This window comes from Fundulus heteroclitus, unplaced genomic scaffold (genome assembly GCF_011125445.2).
Source record: "Fundulus heteroclitus isolate FHET01 unplaced genomic scaffold, MU-UCD_Fhet_4.1 scaffold_92, whole genome shotgun sequence".
Lineage (NCBI taxonomy): Eukaryota > Metazoa > Chordata > Actinopteri > Cyprinodontiformes > Fundulidae > Fundulus > Fundulus heteroclitus.
The window spans coordinates 25,135-46,170 of record NW_023397384.1 but is presented as its reverse complement, the minus strand read 5'-3'; the positions used below and the strand labels follow the sequence as shown (position 1 = coordinate 46,170).

General features: G+C 40.1%; 1 protein-coding gene across 1 annotated transcript; it reads left to right on the top strand.

The window, feature by feature from the left end:
* Positions 1–725: 725 nt before the first annotated feature.
* Positions 726–5,675, top strand: LOC105919983. Its single transcript, XM_021312261.2, has 3 exons — positions 726–984; positions 3,312–3,813; positions 4,641–5,675. Exons 1-3 carry the CDS (start codon positions 831–833, stop codon positions 4,660–4,662), a joined length of 678 nt encoding a protein of 225 aa, XP_021167936.2. The 5' UTR covers positions 726–830; the 3' UTR covers positions 4,663–5,675.
* Positions 5,676–21,036: the final 15,361 nt, after the last annotated feature.

Below are 21,036 nucleotides of genomic sequence, written 5' to 3'. Positions count from 1 at the left end.
CACAAGGGATTAAAAATTGCTTAGAAAAAGTTAATAACACTTCATCATCTCACGTCACGCTGCTGCTGCGTGTCACCATGAAAAGTGAGACAGGGGGACGTGAAGGCTGCCAGAAAGAGGAAACAGTTGAGCATGTGGTTTTAAAGTGTGGAGGCAACAGTGCACAGGGGGAGAGGGAAAGGTTGAAGATACTGGGGGTAAGGGCGTTTACTTTTAATAATATTTTGGGTTGTAGAGCACAGGTGAGGGTAGTTGTGTCCTTTTTAAAAGGAAACAAGGCTCTACTGCAGGATATAGGTAACATTCGTTTTTTTCCCCCTGCATTTGCGTGCATTTGTATATAGTGTTAGATAAAGTCCCTTAAAAGAAAGTTGCGACATGGGCGTTCCATTTTTTTCGGGTCACGTGATCTCATGTTGCCATTTTGGGTCTAGGCTCAGCTAAGCTCAGCGCGTTTACAACACTGCGAGCGACCGATTTCTTTTATTTTTATTTTATTTTTTCTGATTATTTCGAGTATTTCTTTATTTCGAAAATAAGCCACCATTTAAGGGACTTTAGTGTTAGATGGTCAGCACACAGTGTGACCCATACTCCGTAACAGTAGGTGGCGGTGGTGCGTCTTCAAGTTTGTTGCCAACCGCCGTAAAACCTAAAGAAGAAGAAACGAGCCGAATACAGGCTGGACCACTGAGCGCTGGACCAACATTTGTTTTGCAAGCCTCGTACTGCCGAGTGAGCGAATGTTTGGCTCAAATCTGAGCCCTTAACTGCTCAGTAATCAGGAACTGTTCCAGGAACACCTGGACGGAGACAGGCTAGCAGCAGAGATGTGGACACCGCAGGGCGACCAGCAGCCTGCTGCGGTGGGAGAGATTTCCGGAGCAGCGATCAAACAGGAGCAGCCTTGTGTGGAAGAAAACGCGCAGCCTCCCGAAACCATAGAGGTTGTTTTCAAACCCGTAGTCCTGCTGCCTGGATTAGGTTTGTCTTTTTTCCCCTCCATGTCGGTTACAGTTTAGACGCAGTTTTCAGGTGGCTAACGGATGTAGCTTCCTGACAGGAAGTCGTGAAGCCATTGTCTGTGTTGGCAGCTTAGCTCGCTGACTGATGGATCAGATGAACAACAGCACCTGTTAGAGCATGTGTTGTGGTTTTATGTGCATTCAGAACCAACATAAATGATTTCCCTCTGGGATTATTAAAGCATTTCTGATTCTGACATCTGCCTCATCAAAACTTAATTATGGTGGCTCATAAGGACAAATAAACCTTGACTCTAACATAGTAGTGCTGGTGTTTATTACACTTTTCGATCTGTGAATACCCAAATTATATGCAACTTAAAATGTATATTAGTAATTTAAAATAGTTTCTGCAGTAGATGTTTTCATGATGCCATAAAGCTATCCATGGCAAAAATTTACTGTGAAATTCTGTATTATGCAAATTGTACTTTACCTATTAAATGCTTTGTGCATAATTGTAGTCCTGTTAACTGATCATAGCTGAAAGAAACACAACGTATGCAACCAGAAGTTGCAACATGCATGTATGCAAAACACACACAACATAGCAGAACTAGTATACATTTTTTTTTTCCCTTTAACTTACCATTATGAATACACTGTTTATGTCTCAGTAATTAAACTAACCTCTTGATAATGGCTATCAAGACGCAATGTTTGAACACTTGTAGGTAGATATACTGTATATGTAGCCATCTAAAAAAAGTGCTGTTATGGATTTTAAAGTGTCTGGTTTTGGAGATCTCCTGAAGATGTCTTCACTCTTTCTAGAGTTCCAGCACTAAAATAAAAAAGCTGAATTTATTACATATGCATAAAGACACGTTGACTATACAGTGACCAAGTGGCGATTGTACTGAAACAACAATTTCCCTCTGGGATTATTAAAGTATTTCTGATTCTGAAATATATATTATCTGAGAACAGCAGGTTAAATTATGTAAAAAATGGCACAGACTGCTCTGAGCTTATGTTTACATCAGAACCAACTAACTTTTGAAATAAATATATGTTTTACACATTCGTTACTATTTCCTGACAGTAGAATATGAGACAGATAATCTGGGGGGGGGGGGGGACACAAGCTCCTCTGGCTCCTTCCAGTTGACGCATTGTCATTTTGTCAAAATAAACCGCTCCCGGTCAGAAACGACCAATCAGAGCCAGGAGGAATGTTTAACAGTTTCAGGCATGCTTGTGTACACGTTCACACCCCTTCTCTGCAACGCGTTTACCGTCGTTCAAGCTCAAGATTGTACTGCAACTGCACTGATAGCAGAGAAACAACCTAATGTAACAGAAAATCTGCCAATTTCTTGAGGCATCTGGTCAGAAAACAGGTGGGTAAAAGAAGGCCGATGACGAAAAGCAAGCTAAAAAGAAATAATTAGACCAAGCTCGAAATACAACACAGGTAAACATTAGAGTGGGGGTTTAATAGGCAAAGAAAGCATACGTTCACACTGCAGGGAAATGAGACCCAAATCCGATCTTTTTGCCCATCTGCGACCCATATGTGTCTTTTTCACGGCAGTGTAAACAGCCCAATTTCGATCTTTTCACCCCCAAAAAAATCTGATCTGTGTTGCTTCTGCAGGCGTCGGCAGTCTGAACGGTCATGTCGCATTTTATCTGTCTTTCTTATCATTCTCCTGTCTCTCACTATGCATCCACACTCAGTAGTAGCAGCTAGCGCTCCATAAAAGACCATTAATAGCTGTGCTGCTTTCTTTTTACCTTATTTCGTCTCACTATGATGTGGTTTGAATACTGTCGGCTCCCGTTGCCCAGCAGCTTTCTAATTGTAAAGAGAGATGCCGGCGAGTATCTGCCTTGTTTTATATTTTTGAGGGTTTCTTTTTTTAACAAAACTTTATTGAACACTTCTAGAAACAATTACATTCACCATTACTTCCGTTAACCATGTGCTGCTCTGTGACATCTTCTGTTATCTGCGTAATTGGGTGGCTTTGCATTCAGACAAAAGTCTGATGACGGCCACATTTAATAGTTGTATGAACTGTTGCAGAGTTGGCCACATTACTGCTTGACAAGCATCTGTCTGCTGGATCCGCGGTGGGGGAGGAGTTATGGACTCCAGCTGCTTTTGATTCAAGCACCCAGCATTTAGCTTCAGGAACAACAATGCAGTTCAGACAAAAGTCAAACTGTTTTTACATAAGTCATTTTTGATCTCAGAAAACTTAACACAAATGATTTATGTCAGAATGTAATGTTAGTGTATATCATAATGTACCTTATATGTTTTTGTACTTTTTGCAGATGTTCAGATGCTGTTGATTAAAGATGATGTTCCAAAAGGTCAGAGTGCCGCTGTTGACCCTCACGGCCCAAAGCCCTTTCACATTAAGGAGGAACAGGAGGAAGTCTGCACCAGTCTGCAGGTACAGCAACTCAGCGGGAAGGACATCAACTCCGTCAGGTTTCCGGTCCTTCAAACAGCCATAAAGAGCGAGGATGATGAAAAGTCCCCCGTGTTCAAAAACGTAAACAGATGTTTCCCAGAAGAACCTGTGCTAATGGTGGAGAAACAGCCTAACATTACAGGAAAACTGCCAATTTCTCGAGTGGCACCTGTTCGGACAACAAAGACACGGAAACAGAAGAAGACTGATGAAGAAAAGGGAGCTAAAAAAAGAGAATTATACAGAGCCCGAAATAAAACGAGGATAAACATCGGTGCAGCTTTTCAGAGGTGGAGGGAGCTAAGCATCCTGAAAGGATTCAAAAACAACACAGAGTTGGCCACATATCTGCTTGACAAGTAAGTATCTGTCCTCTAGCTCTTCTGTGATGGAGGTAGCTATAGAAGGAGGGCTGTAAAGCTGTAGAGAGCAAAAAGGAGGGACCTGTGCGGTGTGTTTGTTGATGTTTTTAGGCTAGGTCCAGAGTTTTCTCGGCATTACTTACTGCGGCTTTAAATCAGCACCCAAAACATTTGTTTTCCTGCTGGTTTTTATTCAAGCATTCAGCTTCAGGAAAAACAATGCAGTCCATACAGAAGTCAATATTTTGTGTGTGTCAGTTTTGACCTCAGAAATATGAGACCAAAAGATGTACAGTGGCTTGCAAAAGTATTCATACCCCTTGAACCTTTCCACATTTTGTCACATTACAACCACAAACATTAATATATTCATTGGAATTTTATGTGAAAGACGAACACAAAGTGGTATAAAATTGTGAAGTAGAAAGAAATGTATGCAGGATGGCAAACAAAAATTCTCATGGTTTTCTCTTAACAATGTCTTTCTTGCCACTCTTCGAAAACGACAACATTTTCAGCCGCCAGTCAACTTCTGAAGGCAATTGGTTGCACCCAGAGAAAAGGGGGCTGAATACTTTTGCACACTGCAATTTTTTTTTTTAAGTTTTAAATCACGCAAAATTTTCTTTATACTTTGAAATTTTATACCACTTTGTGTTGGTCTTTCACATACGATTCTGATAAAATACATTTGGTTGTGGGTGTAATGTGACAAAATGTGGAAAGGTTCAAGGGGTATGAATTCTTCTGCAAGCCACTCTATGTCTGAATGTAATGTTACAGTTGATTCTAATATACATAATGTGTTTCTGTACTTTCTGCAGATATTCAGATGGTGTTCATTAGGATGATCTTCCAAAAGATCAGAGTGCTGGTGATGACCCTTACAACCCAAGGCTCTTCAACATTAAAGGGGACATATCATGCAAATTCCACTGATTTAGCCCTTGTTGTGTACTTGGAGTCTCTTGGAGTGCAGAAAAGTTGAATCTACTCTGTCCAGGAGCTGCGTAGATATCTTGATATTCTTTTTGGGTCATATCTTTCCAAGCCATTCAATTGTCTCTGTTTTTTTAACTATTATCACAGTATTTGTTATGGAACTACTAAACAGTGTCATGGACTTCCAGCTTACCAGTCTTGCGTGTCCACCATTTATTTATTTGGAATCGTGAGCATTGATTGATTGCGTCGTGATGCATCTCAATAGTCAAGGACAAAAATGTAAAAAAAACAAGTTGTGTAGGTCCTCTAGGCGGGTTCTTCTTTGTTGAAACATTTTGGCTCTTCTTCAAGCAACTTCTCCAGTCTGAGGAGTTGCCGATAAACTCAGCCTTTTAAGCAGTACCTTTGCATAGTGGCTAAACAAGTGAACTGTGGCAATCAAAACTTGTTGCTCACATGCAAAGGAGGATCATCAAGCTACTAACTGATCGATAGTTTTCTGGTGGCCACTTATTGTTCCCAGCTGTATGAGTATAGCTCACAATAATAGCCCCCTCCTACAATATTGTTTTTACAAGTATCTCTCAACCACTGGCCACTGTAAGTTATAGTGGAATGCAATGCTCTAGGCAGCCTAAAGGCCAAAACACACCAAACCCTCTGAGCCGTCCAATGCGACGGAAAATCGCGTTGTAAAGATTGGATCTGGTCGAAGTGAATGGGGCCGGGCAGACCGGCTTGTGGTTTCTGCAGCTGTACTGTGTAGCTTCGACCAAAGTAGACCTCTGCTCTATCTTGGTCGGAGCTATGCAGCATTTTGACGGGAAATCCACGAGCCGCGAGGTAAACGGAAAGCAATTTCCGGCCAGGTTCGTCCCCATATAGGTCAGTTCTTGAAGACACAGTTCAATAAATAGTCTAAAAAACATTTCCATAAACAATGTTTTTGGAGCATAGAAGTACACCAAACGGACAAGAGAATTAAAACGGCGATCTTCTTTGAGCTTGTTCGAACAGCAACTGCAGCTTTATGTTTACTTCCCGGCTTGTTTATGCTAGCCAAACTCTCACATCAATACTCAATCTCACAAGTCCGGTGGTCCGTAGAGGAAGCCTCTCCACAGTCAGTAGGTGAGGACAAAAATGTGTACGGATCCGAACGTCGGGTTGGAAATCGGATGTTTTGGAGTGTTTCAGCCTTGAAGCAGCATATTGGCCAGTCATCATCATTGGCCAGGAAATCTTTGAACCATGAATCTGTGTTCCCTCTTTAATTCTCCTATTTACAAGGTCTTCCAGCAGTGCTAATGCATCCACCACGCAGCATTACAAATGAGTGTATTTGACTGTTTACAGCAATTAAAGTAATTCACGCCTTGTCAAAATTAATTTGTTGTACACATCACCCTGGTGATCATTAGGGAATTTGGCTTACGTTTTTTTTTTTTTTTGAAAGCTTCTTATGTATTGCACCAGCGCAAGCATGAATAACACTACAGTTTTCTCAGATTAGATATATTTGGTCATTGTATAGTCAACATGTCTTTATGCATATATTAATAAATTCAATTTTTTACAGTTTTGAATGCTGAAGTTGAAGTTGATCTATGATTGAATTTTTATTTGGAATGAATTTGAACATCTGAGAGGAATCATTATGCAGTGTGGCTGCAATTGACTACATCTGCGTCACAGATTTTGTCCGTCTCCAAAATGAACGTACACCTGGGTCAGAGTTACCGTGAGGACTGCACATTTTCCCACCAAGTTATTTATTTTATAGATCCCAACCTTTGCCTGTGACATAAGCAGGATTCAGGCCCCATTTTGTGCATACACAAGCTTTATGACCTGCCAGGAGACTATGACTCCTTTCAAGGGATGAGTAAATGCATAAAAGAAATCAATGTATGGATTTCCCAAACTTTATTTCAATTGAATAAAAACAAAGGGCTAAAATCTGAGTGTAATGCTGGACTCAGACCTGAACCTTCAGACAACTAAAAAGTTGCCATTCTTTCACCTGAAGAACCTCTCCAGGATTAACTGACTAATGTTTTAGCAACTAATGCATGTGTTTATCTTTAGTTAAATTGATTATTGTAACTGTGTTTTCACAGGTCTGCCTAAAAAGTCAATCAGCTGCAGTTGATCCAGAATCCTTCATGCCTTAACCTGACACAAGCCAGACGCATGTCGCTCCGCCTAGCTCCACTAGGCGGAGCGACATGCGTCTGGCTTGTGTCAGGTTATTCATTCCTGGGTCCTCACTAAAACAACGTACAGCACATCGCCCCAGTTCTAAAATCCTTACACTGGCTCCCTGTTTCTCAGAGAATAGACTTTACAATATTTCCATTAGTTTATAAATCACTGAATGAATTAGCACCAAGTTAGTGTACCAACCGCCCAGACCACTCATGTCTTCTAGCTCAAGTCTACTCTGGATACCCAGAACCAAACATAGAAGCATGTTCTTATGCTCCACTTATCTGGAACAAACCAGAAGAATGTAAAAGTGCTGAAACTATGAGTTTTTCCTAAATCAAAATAAAAAACATATTTATTTAGAGTTGCCTTTGAATGGTGTATTTAAACTGTTGTAAACTGAAACATATTAGATTGTTTTTAGTTCAACTTTTATTGACCTGCCTCTATTATTCCACTGCAATGTACCTTCCTCTACATGTTTTCTTATTTTATGTTTTATTCATGTACAGAACTTTGAGTTGTCTTGTTACTGAAATGTGCCATACAAATAAACTTGCCTTGTTGTCGACTAACCTGCTTACGTCTAGCTCAGAGGGGCCGCCGACTCCAGAGTATTGCATCAACAATACTTCTACTGCGGTAGAAGTGTTGTTGATGCAACATTACTTCCTCAAGTCCAAACCCAAACCAATAGTCATTCTGTATGTTGCAGGAGTTTAATCGAAACTGAGATATTAATTTTTTAAAACATGACGTCCCAATCAGTGGTGGGCACAGTTGTGCTTATCCAAAAATTGTGGAGCTAACTTTTTGTTCAACGCGTTGTCGTTCATGCTAAGTTTAAAAACTATTTGTGGACCAGTTAGCTTACACATTATCGTGCTTCGATAGCTGTAAGTACGATGACGTTAAGATGTTCAACACTGTTTACGTCAATGTCCTGGCTCTCGATGCACATCCACACAGACTTCTTTAAGCAGCCATGGATCCACAAAAAAACAATAACGCATGCACTGTTTTCTTCTTACCTTCTTCTTATTATGATGCGGTCTACTTCCATTGCTCAAAAACAGAGATCCACAGGGATTTTGTTGTACACCTTTAATTAGTAGTGTACCCGAGCTTTCTGGGTTTGTTACCAGCACCGCAGGAGATGGAAGCAGATTGGACTTGGAGCTTGGCTTTTGGGTCGCTGCATGGCTCAGTGGGACCCTATACCCCCCAACACTTCTGAACAAAACACGAGGCGGCCTCCTTCCCACCCTGCTATGGTAATCCTTGAGGGACATTTAATCAGCATGTATGAAATAGAAAAAACTACACCGCAATGAGTAAACCATTTTTACTTTTTGCTTTTTTTTTTTACATATTTGCTTTTTAATTGAAAAATAGAGCACTCCTTAAAATGTTATTGATTGATTATCTGATCTACATGCATGTATATGCTTGTCAGGATCAAATTATTCTGAATGTGGCAAATGGACCTGAGTGCGCATGTGCACTCCATGTCAACATGACGTATTTCTGCTGTGGTGGAAACACACCGGGAAGCAAAACTGTCTGTGCTCCCAATGCAAGCTTTCAGTACAAACAAAGTGCTTCAACTTATTATTTATTCAGTAACGTTTCAACTAGAACTAGAACTGGGTGCAAGTACTGCCTGTTTATTTGGAAGACAAGCTAACTTGTACACTACTGCTTTGTTTGCTATTTTTGTTGTACCCTATCTGTGTTTTTTTTTTAAAGGATATTTAATAACTGCACATGTCAGTGTGGTTCTATTCTGAATAAAGCCAGGTCCATATAAATGCACATTATGATTGGATTAATTGATTGTCTGCCCATATGAATGGGACAATCCGTTTATTTTTTGTTTTTTAATCTGAATACATTTCAATGTTTGTGCATGTAAACATAGCTATTGCATGGGCCAGCACTTATTACAAGCAAGCAATCCCATTTTTCTGACTTTTTGTGAAAATATGCCCCTTTTTTGTCTTACCTGTTGGTCTGCTCCTGTCTCTCCCTCACTTAAACACTCTTTTATCAAACCCTTATGACATTACATATGGTAATATACCAGGAATACCAGGATTTGACTTACAAAAGATAAAAAAAACAGCATCTGCTTTTCTTATATATAAAGATTTTTAACAACTGATTTGCAGTTTAGGCTCATACACTGTCAAATCAGTTAATAGTATAACCTGACCCTGATTTTAAAAGCATTTTATTTTAAAACCTCGCCCCCTGCTCTGTACCATCCTCTTCTTTTTCTGTTTGTGCTGCTGCATTGCTGCTCCTAAACATACAAAATAGCTTTACAGATGCATATCTAAGGTACAGCTTCTAATCATAAAGGTGGCCCATTTAAAAGGTACATGGGGGAAAACATCCACCTGTTATTATGGAGTAGCATTTCAACACAGAAATGTACAGAACACTTGTGAGGTGTTCTAGTGTAGATGATAATCCACCAAAACATTTATAGTACTGTGGAAATACTGAAATCATGAAAAGAATTATCTTAAAAAAAATCAACCTGACATAAAGGCTTCACCTGTTCTCCTTTCTGGGTCTATTCTATTAATAATGTGATTTTTAATCCTTGGCTCACACTCTATTCATATTTTTATCACTAATCATTTACAAACTCACTCGAGCTTCCTCAGTCTCTCCTCATGTTATTGCTTCAACTGCCTCACTACTTATGTATGATCATTCTCCTGATAAGATATTATTGCACATATCTATAATAATGCCATGCATGTTAAATAGCCAAGTATGACTATATGTTGACTTCATCACACTGGCATTATTCTTTTTAAGAAAACAAAGTCAGGCATGCTGTTGTTAAAGCATTTTCTTTGGTGGTGGTATTTTGCTGAGAGATATAAAAAAAAAAAGAAAAAGAAAAGAAAAAGTTGGATGGTGTGGACCTTACCTGGCTGGGATCACCGGCAAAGATAGCAGTATAATAATGGACAGGTGGCCCTTCCACGATTAAAATTATTTAACTGAAAATATATGATTTTTAAATATAAATGTCAACTAACCACAAGACTATATAAACGAGCCACATGCATGACAACATTCCCCACAGAGCTTTTCACCTCATGAGCTCTCTGAGCAGACGGGGAACATGTTGTATGAGGAGGAATCAGAATCAAGTTTATTGCCAAGTAGGTTTGCACTTACAAGGAATTTGACTTGGTGTTGATGGTGCTGACAAAAAAATAAAATAAAATGTATATATATACAGAAGCTATATACCAGTTAACTGATAAACTCAGAAAGGTGAAAGTTAAATTTGACTTAGTTGGCATACTAGAAAATAATCAAAACATCGTGCTATCAACATTTATTGCAGTATTTAATAACGACAGGCTTAAATTGACGAATACACTTTTAAACAGTTGAATGTAATTGCCATTCTGAACTGTACTCCTCACCACCTGATGGCGGTAATGCGAACCAAATTGCTGTTTGCGGACCGCCAATAAATTCAAGAAGAAGAAAAAAAGAAAAGCCTGCTTGGTCCTCGTTCGTGGTAAAACAAAACAACAGTTTGATGGCTGTTTAATCCTTCGTCTTCGTCGTGGAAATGGATGCTTTCCCACAGCCGCTTACGGCAAGTTCCACGCCGTCGAGTGAGCGAGTTTTTTTAATCAAATCTGAGCCTCTTGCTGCCCAGGAACACCTGGACGGAGACAGGCTAGCAGCAGAGATGTGGACACCGCAGGGCGACCAGCAGCCCGCTGCGGTGGGAGAGATTTCCGGGGCAGCGATCAAACAGGAGCAGCCTTGTGTGGAAGAAAACGCGCAGCGTCCCGAAACCATAGAGGCTGTTTTCATCCCCGTATTCCTGCCGCACGGATCAGGTTTGTCTTTTTTTTTTTTTCATTTCGGTTGCAATTAAGAGCATTTTACATGTGACTAACAGATGTAGCTTCATTCTGATATTGATATAGCTTATTAACACCTGGGGCATTTGTGTTTTATAAATAGAATTTTAGAAGTTATTTTTTTTATTCTAAATAAACACATAACTAAAACTATATCATGATAATTTAACTAGTTTTGTACTGTGAAATAATAGGAACCAAGAGATCATACTAATTGTGTTAATTAGAGCTTGTGAATGTGACGTCAGCTGTAAATTTGAGAGACACACACACTCCCAGCTGACTCCCAGGCTGTATCAGCGGCGAGAGCGTCAGATACTGGCGGAGGTCGAGCTCTCCTTGAGCGGGTGTCAGGGGCAGACCGCGCTTTTTTTTTCTCCGGTTCTCATTTCTCTTGAACCTTCCTTTCTCACTCTCTTTAGTGTTTCAACATTTGAAAGTTGTTCTCTTACCTTCATTTTCTGAGCTTCTCGTGCCTCCCTCTGCACTGTGTTCCCCTCCACAGTTACACAATTTTATTTTAGCATTGTAGCGACTATCAACCACCTTTTTCTAATCACTTCTGGGTATGGGGAATGCTGGTTCTAACACGCTTACAGAATGGTGGCCGGACTGGGAGATAAGTTGCGGGTGTTGCTGTTTATTCAATACAGTTTGTAGATGAACAAACTCCAAAATCCCCAGTGACAGTCTTTTACAACAAGTAAGAAGGACTGATTATGGAGAGTGTGGATATGGCAGAAGTGGTAGAGCAAAATATAGGTCAGTGTGCCAACCTGTATGTAAACAAAACGCTACCAGCCAAAACAAATAAACAAGAAACAAACTATATCCAAACACCAAGAACTATAAATGTCTTCTACAAGCATCTTTATCACACTTTCCATACTCATGAGGACCTCCACATCTTGCACATCTAGCTTTACCCTTACATTCTTTTCTTCTTTTGCAATGTGACACATTCTTTAAAGCAGGGGTTCTCAACCTTTTGCAAGCTGGGCCCCCCCAAAGCTGGTTCATTGCAGTTGGGGCCCCAGTGCCCCCCGCCCAGATCCCCCATCCCCCCGCCCCGCCCCGCTCTACCTTGCATAGATAGATAGATAGATAGATAGATAGATAGATAGATAGCCCTAGGCTATTATTTTTAGGCCCACATTATTATTATTACCATCATCAGTAGCGGTAGGTAGGCCTATTATCATTTCTAGGCTATTGTTATAATTGGCAGTAGCACCAGACTTCTAATGTGAGCTTGCAGGCATTATTATTATTATGAGTAGTATAGGCCTATCACCATTACTAGGCTATTGCTATATAATTGTGAGGTTACATGCTTTTTTTTTGTTATTATTATTATTATTATTATTATTATTATTATTATTATTATTATCATCATCATCAGTAGGCCTATCATCATTACTAGGCTATTGCTATAATTGGCAGTAGCACCAGACTTCTAATGTGAGCTTACATGCATTATTATTATTATTATTATTATTATTATTATTATTATTATGAGTAGTATATGCCTATCATTATTACAAGGCTATTGCTATATAATTATGAGGTTACATGCTTTATTGTTGTTGTTATTATTATTATCAGTTGGCCTATTATCATTACTAGGCTATTGCTATATAATTAGGTGATGTTAATGTGAGACCTGAGCCTGCTTTGCCTTGCAAAGATCCTCAATTCTTGGCTCAATGTTTGATAAGCATAGCCTCAAATCATCCTCGATTTGTGCACGATTGCGGTATTTTGTTTTGAGTGCAGTCATTTTTGAGAATCCTGCCTCACACAAATATGTCGACGCGAAAGGAAGGAAGGAGAATCTTCAAGGCGACGTCACAGAGTTCCGGGTATTCCTGCATCAATGCTGCCCAGAATGACGAAAGAGGACAGGAGCTAAAGAGTTCCTTCAGTCTACTGTCACTCTTCAGCTCAATAAGCTGTTCCTGCATATCAATTGATAGCTCGTTTGCTGTGCACACAAACGGATCTCGAACCCATGCAAAAGAGCGATAATCCTCTTTAAAGTACGTCGCAAATTGTTTTCTCATTGCTGACAGGTGCTCAGACGCTGATTGAAATAGGGAGGAGAAATCGTGTGACGCGCCTGCATCAGTTATAAAGTCTGTAAGGCAGGGGAACATGTCGCAGTTCCCTCGACTGATGCGGCCATGCCAGAGGTCTAGTTTTTGTGTGAAAGCTTGCACTTTGTCTGCAAGGAGCAAAATATGAGTTTCGCGGCCTTGCAAAGACAGGTTGAGGCCATTCAAGCGGTCAAATATATCGACCAAATAGGACAGAGACGCAAGCCACATAGTGTCATCCAGATGCTTCGCCAGATCTGATTTGATTTCTGTCAAAAACCACTTCACCTCCTCTCGCAGCTCATACAACCGCTGTAACACCCGCCCCCTGGAGAGCCAGCGAACTTCAGTGTGCAGAAGCAGCTGTTCGTGCCCTGACCCCATCTCCTGGCAGAGGACCCCAAACAAGCGAGAGTTTAGCGGCCGTGATTTTATGAGATTTATTATTTTGACGGATTGGTTCAGCACAGAGTCAAAGAGAACCGGCATTTTTTTAGCAGCTAGTGCTTCGCGATGGACCATGCAGTGTGTCCATTTCACAAGTGGAGCTACTTGCTGAACGCGAGCAGCTAGGCCACGCTCACGCCCCGTCATTGCCTGTGCACCATCCGTGCATAGGCCAACGCATCGGTCCCAAGCCAAACCATTTTCGCGGATAAAAATGTCAAGGACATTGAAAATGGCTTCTCCTGTAGTGTGTGACTGAAGAGGCCGGCAAAACAGGACATCCTCCTCAATCACCTTGTCCCGCAGATACCTGACATAGGTGAGGAGCTGTGCCTGCCCAGCAACATCAGTGGATTCGTCCAGCTGCAGCGCGTAGTAAGGACTCTTTTTTACGAACTCTATCAGTTGCTCTCTGATATCGTTGGACATGTCTACAATTCTCCTAGCGACTGTGTCATTGGACAGTGGTACTGCACCAAGTTTGGCTGCTGCACTATCGCCTATCATTATTCTGCACATGTCTTGCGCTGCCGGCAAAATGAGAGTCTCTGCGATTGTATGCGGTTTACCCAGTTTACCGATCCTTTTGGCCACTACATACGATGCCTCCAAACACTGTTTAGACACAGTGCTGTGCACTGAAATGGTTGCCTGTTGCTGATGGAGGCCATCAAGCTTTCTTTTAAAATATTCGGCCGGTTTATTTTTAATGCCAGCATGCTTTGTTTCGAGGTGTCTTTTTAATTTGCAGGGCTTCATACTGTCATTTGCCAGCACCTCGGCACATACGACACACTGAGGTCTCAGTTCAGCCGTGACTGTAAACCCAAACTGCAGGTATGCTTCATCGTACTTGCGAAGCTTTTTTGCAGCTGGTGGTGCGTCGGTTGGCTTGTTGGTCCTCACAAGAAATTTCTCCATTTTAATTTGTTTTCAATAAATAGCTAAACTATAGGCAATATGTAACTGTGTGTGGTGTATGTTGAGAGACGTATCAGGGGCTAATCAGTCAGGACTTAGGCACAATCTTTTATTAAAACCAAACAAAATAATTATTTTGCAGACAATTCAGAATTTATTTTAATTCTTAACGATTGTAGTCCTCGTGTGTGTGTGTGTGTGTGTGTGTGTGTGTGTGTGTGTGTGAATCGTTTGGGTAGTTAGCTAAGTAGCTACTGCCTAGCAGTTTAACAAAATTACTGGCTAGGGCTGAGATATGATCTAATCTTAAAGAATGTTTCTGGGTTTAGTCTTTAAAAAGACTGTTGGGGTTTGTGTAGTAAAGGCCTATGTAAATCGAGATTGATAACAGACTAGCGAGAGCTGGCACAAGCGAACTTGGCAAGAGACTAGACTAGAGTGAATGGAGAGCTATGTCGTGAGTCAATTTAAATGCAGTGATTTATTTTTGTGTGAGAGTGAGTTAACATTTACACCCCGCTCTGTAAGTCAAGGCGGGAACGGCGGCGACCATGCGCATGCGCGATTCATTTGCAGCCTGGACACAGAGGGGTGTGTGTCTCCTTTCTGCTCTGACTGCAGGCTGGGACTGCTGCGCGAGGTTACTGAGAGACTGACCGCCTGTGAGTGCCTTTGAACGGGAGAGGGGCTCATGGCAGCACCCTCTGCTCGTTGAGCACAGTAGGCCTAACTGCAGAGTGATTCGTGCTTTCGAGTCTCCAAACACCACAAAAGTCTCCAAAAACACCAGTAAAAGTCGCTGGATATTTTGACAAAAAAAAAAAGGAGGATGTTTTATTGTTGTTTATTTATTAACATACAGGTAGTAAGCGCCCGTAGCAACCAGCTATTACACGCGCAACAGAAACAGCGATATGACCGACTTTACAGCTGTTAAACTTTCCCAAGACGATGTCCCAGGCGCACGGATTACTGGTCGAACTGTCGAAAAACACACCAACCTTCAGCTCAAACGATGGCTTGAGTGTCGAGGGCTTAAAAAAAATGGAAAACGGGCTGAGTTGATCGAACGGTAAGCTTTGTTTTGTTTTTTTTCCTGCGCGGCGGTCATGGCGTCATCGGCCGTTTTTTTGTTTGTAATCACCGTCCAGGGATCGGTATATGTTTAATGTTTGTCTTATTTGAAATGTTTTTGAGTAAGCTATCCTGGTAGTAGGCTATCATGTTAGCGCCTGCTACCATGATAGCCTATATGCTATCATGGTAGCAGGCGCTTCTTTATTAACATGTCGGCCACCAAAATACTCTTACCTGTTCACTACTTGATGTCGCTGGAATTGGGTCAGGATGTTCTTCGGTTGTGCCCTTTCCTCCGACAAAATGCTTGCTACATATGTAGGCCGACCGCACCGGTCCCAGCGCACACATTTCTCCTTGGCAGTCTTGAAGAAAACATCCTTCATATGCGGCCGATCAGCGTACCTCGAGTCGCTGTTGCCCGTTCCATAGTAACAATGTTTAAAAACCATGGTCTTAGATTTGGAAAAAGCTGTCGTTTACCGAGTAAAACCAAGGGTAACGCACGTCTCTTTTACAGCGAAACAGCGGCGGACTATGCAAGCTTGTCCTACTGCGTACCATATGATGTGACGTCATCGTGACGTTACGTTTCTAAAAATAGCTCGCTCGCGGTACGCCATTTGTTCAAAACTTTTTTTTTTTTAAATCAGTCCAAACACATTTTAATTTTTATTCAGGAGTTATGTATATACAAAACTTTAACTTTTTATGAAAGTAGTTTAGTGATAAAAAAAAAAGTGCAAATTTTTTTTCCCCAGTTTTTTTCCACTCCCATCCTGTAGCCTACTCGCGCCCCCCCCGGGAGAGTGTCGGTTGAGAACCACTGCTTTAAAGTATCTATTTTGATTTGGTATGTATTCTCTTAATTTACATGTGAAAGTGAGCACAGCACCACTATTGTTCTTATCAGGATCATAATTTACTCATCAAATCTGAAATGACCACTGAAGGGTTTTATGCTGCTCTCATCTTTTGTGGCAAAAGTATGGAGTCTGATGTTATCTCCCTGTCTTCTCCTTGGCTTTTACGTCCATTCCAGTTCTAGTTAAGGGCAGTTTGTAAAACTAAATTCCTTGTCTTTGTAGTGGGCCGCTCCCTTTAATGTGTTCTCTGTGGAGGCAGAGAAGTAGCCAATTATTTTTGCCAAATCAATGTCACATTGTCTAATTAAACATTGTCCATCTTTTCCCGTCCACAGTTTTGGTTCAATTAGTCCAAACAAAATTAAAATAAAACAATTTCAAACAATCCTAGTTAGAGGTACAGCAGTTATTTCATTTACTTGTGTGGTTGACAAAAATGAAACAAAATCATGTTTACCGGTGAAACCCATAAACTTGTCAATTTACCCATGTATTGTGTTATATTTGTCTTATTTAAACGGACTGGTTGCCATAGCTTCAAGAACCAAATGCTCTCTTTACAATAAAAAAAATTTAATTGAAAAAAATATCAGTATATTTGTCTACTATTAAAATAATAATTAGTATTACATTAATCCTCAGTATGAGGGATTGCTGCAAAGCCATGGACAAAGCAGACGACTGTCCTTGTGGCTCTACGCTTCTTCAGGAGGAATAAATGCTGCTTGTCAAGACTTGATGCAATCTACTGGGTTTCCTTAGATGGAAATTTTTTTTGACCAATCTGTATAATCAGATCCAATCTGTATAATCTGACTTTGGAAAGTGCCTTGAGATGACATGTATCATGAAATGGCGCTATATAAATAAAATTGTATTGAATAGTTGCAGGCTTACTTGTAGACATGGTATCTTATATGACCATATATGATTGGAAATGAGAGTGTGTTTTCACTGCAGGATCCTTTTGAGGAACTCTGGTAGTTTTCAGTGGTAGTACCCCCCCCCCCCCCCCCCCCCCCCATGCTTCCACTACAGTCACCAGGATATAATTGAAAAATAGGTAGAAGTCTTCCGCAAAAATGGTCCAAACTTCTCTGTTCGTGTTTAGATTAGAACCAGCTGTTTCTGATTCAAGAAATCTAGAGACAGGGGAGCGAAGGGGAATTTTCAACTGTTTTCGTTTCCAAACATGTAATGTTTTTACTACATACAATATGACTCTTTCACATGCAAAAAGGGAGGTCAGCTAGACACCAAAATGCATTTTCATACATCACTGAAACCAGTTGTCCATTTGAACATTATAGTTCTGTACTAAATACACAAACATAAAATCCCCATTACACATCATGTCTTTGCTCTCTATATTCCAAGATGGAGGAAATTCATTTTTAAAATTCTGTTTTTATCTCTTTAAAGTACCAAAATGCTTTCAGGGTTAAATACATTTCTGAGAGACATTTATATCCCTCCGCTTTTCACAGACCTTCTTACTAAAACTAAAAAAGGCGAGGCAACATTTAGTTCATGTATTCCTTAAATGTAGTACAAACTTCCTGAAAACCTGAGATGTGAAGAAACTGTTGGCACTTTTTCTGATCTTAGAAATATGACACAAAGGAATTATGTCTGAATGTAATGATACAGTTGATTATAATTTACATAATGTGTTTCTGCACTTCCTGCAGATGTTCAGATCCTGTTGATTAAAGATGATGTTCCAAAAGATCAGAGTGCTGCTGTTGACCCTCAGGACCCAATGCCCTTTCACGTGAAGGAGGAACAGGAGGAAGTCTGCACCAGTCTTCAGGTAGAGCTACTCAGTGGGAAGGAGATCAATGCCAGCAGGTTTCCCGTCCTTGAAACACCCACAAAGAGTGAGGATGATGAAAAGCCCCTTGTGTTCTCACAGCTTTGTCAGCCCAAAAACATAAATGGAAATTTTCCAGAAGAAGGTGGAGCAGCAGAATTAACAAGGATCCAAGGCTGTGGAGATGTTTCGAACTCTTCAGCGACTGAAGTTAGTGTTGACAATGACACAAACCATACTGATTATCAGTGGAAACACAAAAAACTTCACGTTCACCATTCCTCAAAATCTTCCCCAAAAAGATTTGATCATAAATGCCTAATAAATAGACAGAAGGTGATTCAGACAGGCAAGAAACATTTCTATTGTGGCCATTGTGGAAAAAGATTTAACCATAAGGCATCATTAAACCGACATGTGAGAATACAGGCAGGTGAAAAATCTTTTTGCTGTGATATTTGTGGGAAAATGTTTAGTATAATATCATCATTAAACAGTCACAGGAGGATCCACACAGGTGAGAAACCTTTTGGTTGTGATCATTGTGGAAAACAATTTAACCATAAGGCATCATTAAACCGACATGTGAGAATGCACACAGGTGAAAAACCTTTTTGTTGTGATGTTTGTGGAAAAATGTTTAGGCTAAAAGTATCATTAAACAGTCATAAGGAGAATCATGGAGGTGTGAAACGTTTTTGTTTTGATTGTTGTGGAAAGAAATTTAGCCACAAATTAACATTAAACAGACATGTAAGAATACACACAGGTGAAAACGCTTTTTGCTGTGATGTTTGTGGAAAAATGTTTGGTATGAAATCATTGTTAAATAGTCACAGGATGATCCACACAGGCAAGAAGCCTTTTTGCTGTGATCATTGTGGAAAATGTTTTACCCATGAGGTATCATTAAACAGACATGTGAGAATACACACAGGTGAAAATGTTTTTTGCTGTGATGTTTGTGGAAAAATCTTTAGTATGAAATATTTTTTAAACAGTCACAAGATGATCCACACAGGTGAGAAGCCTTTTGGTTGTGATCATTGTGGAAAGAAGTTCAGACATAAGGGAACATTAAACAGACACGAAAGAATTCACACAGGTGAAAAACCTTTTTGTTGTGATGTTTGTGGAAAAATGTTTAGTCTAAAAGTATCATTAAACTGTCACAAGGAGAACCACAGAGGCGTGAAAGGTTTCTGTTGTGAACACTGTGGCAAAGCATTTAATAATAAGGGAGCATTAAACAAACATGTGAAAATACACACAGGTGAAAAACCTTTTTGCTGTGATGTTTGTGGAAAAATGTTTAGTATAAAATCATCATTAAACAGTCACAGGAGGATCCACACAGGTGAAAAGCCTTTTTGTTGTCATCGTTGTGGAAAAAGATTTAATCATAGATCACACTTGAGTGCACACGTGAAGATACACACAGATGATAAACCTTATGATTGCCATGTTTGTGGGGGAAAATTTTACACAAAGTCAATATTGACTCAACACATAAGAATCCACACAGAAAAGAGAAATTTCTCCTGTCGTTTCTGTGGACACACGTTTAAGCTAAAGAAATATTTAAACAACCACATTAGGACCCACACAGGTGAAAAATGTGTTCGTTGTGATCATTGTGGAAAGCGATTTAAAAAGGAGGAAGACTTAAACAGACATGTAAAAAAACGCACAGGTGAAAAAGCTTTGTGCTGTGACATTTGTGGAAAAACGTTTTGTAATATATCATCATTAAACAGTCACAGGAGGATCCACACAGGTGAGAAGCCTTTTTGTTGTGATCATTGTGGGAAGAAATTTAGCCATAAGGTAAACTTAAACAGACATGTGAGAATACACACAGGTGAAACACCTTTTAGCTGTGATGTTTGTGGGAAAATGTTTAGGCTAAAAGTATCATTAAACAGTCACAGAGAGAACCACGAAGGTGTGAAACGTTTCTCTTGTGATCATTGTGGAAAAGCATTTAACAATAAGGGAACATTAAACAAACATGTGAAAATACACACAGGTGAAAAGCCTTTTTGCTGTGATGTTTGTGGAAAAATGTTTAGTATAAAATCATCATTAAACATTCACAGGAGCATCCACACAGGGGAGAAGCCTTTTTGCTGTGATAACTGTGGAAAAACATTTAGTCATAGATCACAACTGAAAGTACACATGAAGACCCACACAGATTACAAACCTTATGATTGTCATGTGTGTGGGTGGAAATTTAAGACAAAGTCATCATTGAATCAACACATAAGAATCCACACAGAAGAGAGAGATTTCTCCTGTCATCTTTGTGGACACAAGTTTAAGCTAAAGAAATATTTAAACAGGCACATGAGAACCCACCCAGAGGAGAATTCATATTGTTGTGTTCACTGTGGAAAAACATTTACTAAGAAAGCATGGTTTGACAGACACATGAAGATCCACACAGACTAGAGAACCTATAGTAGTAAAGTTATTAAAAATGATTAAATTCACATAGGCTTCCGGACAGCACAGAAACCTTTCTCCTGTCATGACTTTGTTCCTGTGGAACTGGCTGTTTCTATTGCTACCCTAAATGATCCCAAGTTATAGGATTTGTGTCTGGGCAAGGAAATTTGCTTAGAATGTAAAAATATAGATTTTGATTTATTTTCTGTTTTTCTTTTTGCTGATTAAACTGCGTACGTTTTTCCAAGCGGCACCGCCGACTCCAAAGGGTACCGGCCACCGAATAAGTATTGCCTGTGTGCTATTATTTAACCTCAGGGAGCTCGTTATTAGGGTTGCAGTTAACGATTATTTCAGTAATAGAGTATTCTGATGATTAATCTGCCGTTGAAGTTATGTTTACTGTGCAATGAAGTAACTCTTCTATGTTTTCCCCAATATTTTTAAACTGCAGCCAAATGCTTTGTTTTTGCATGTCTCTCATAGTT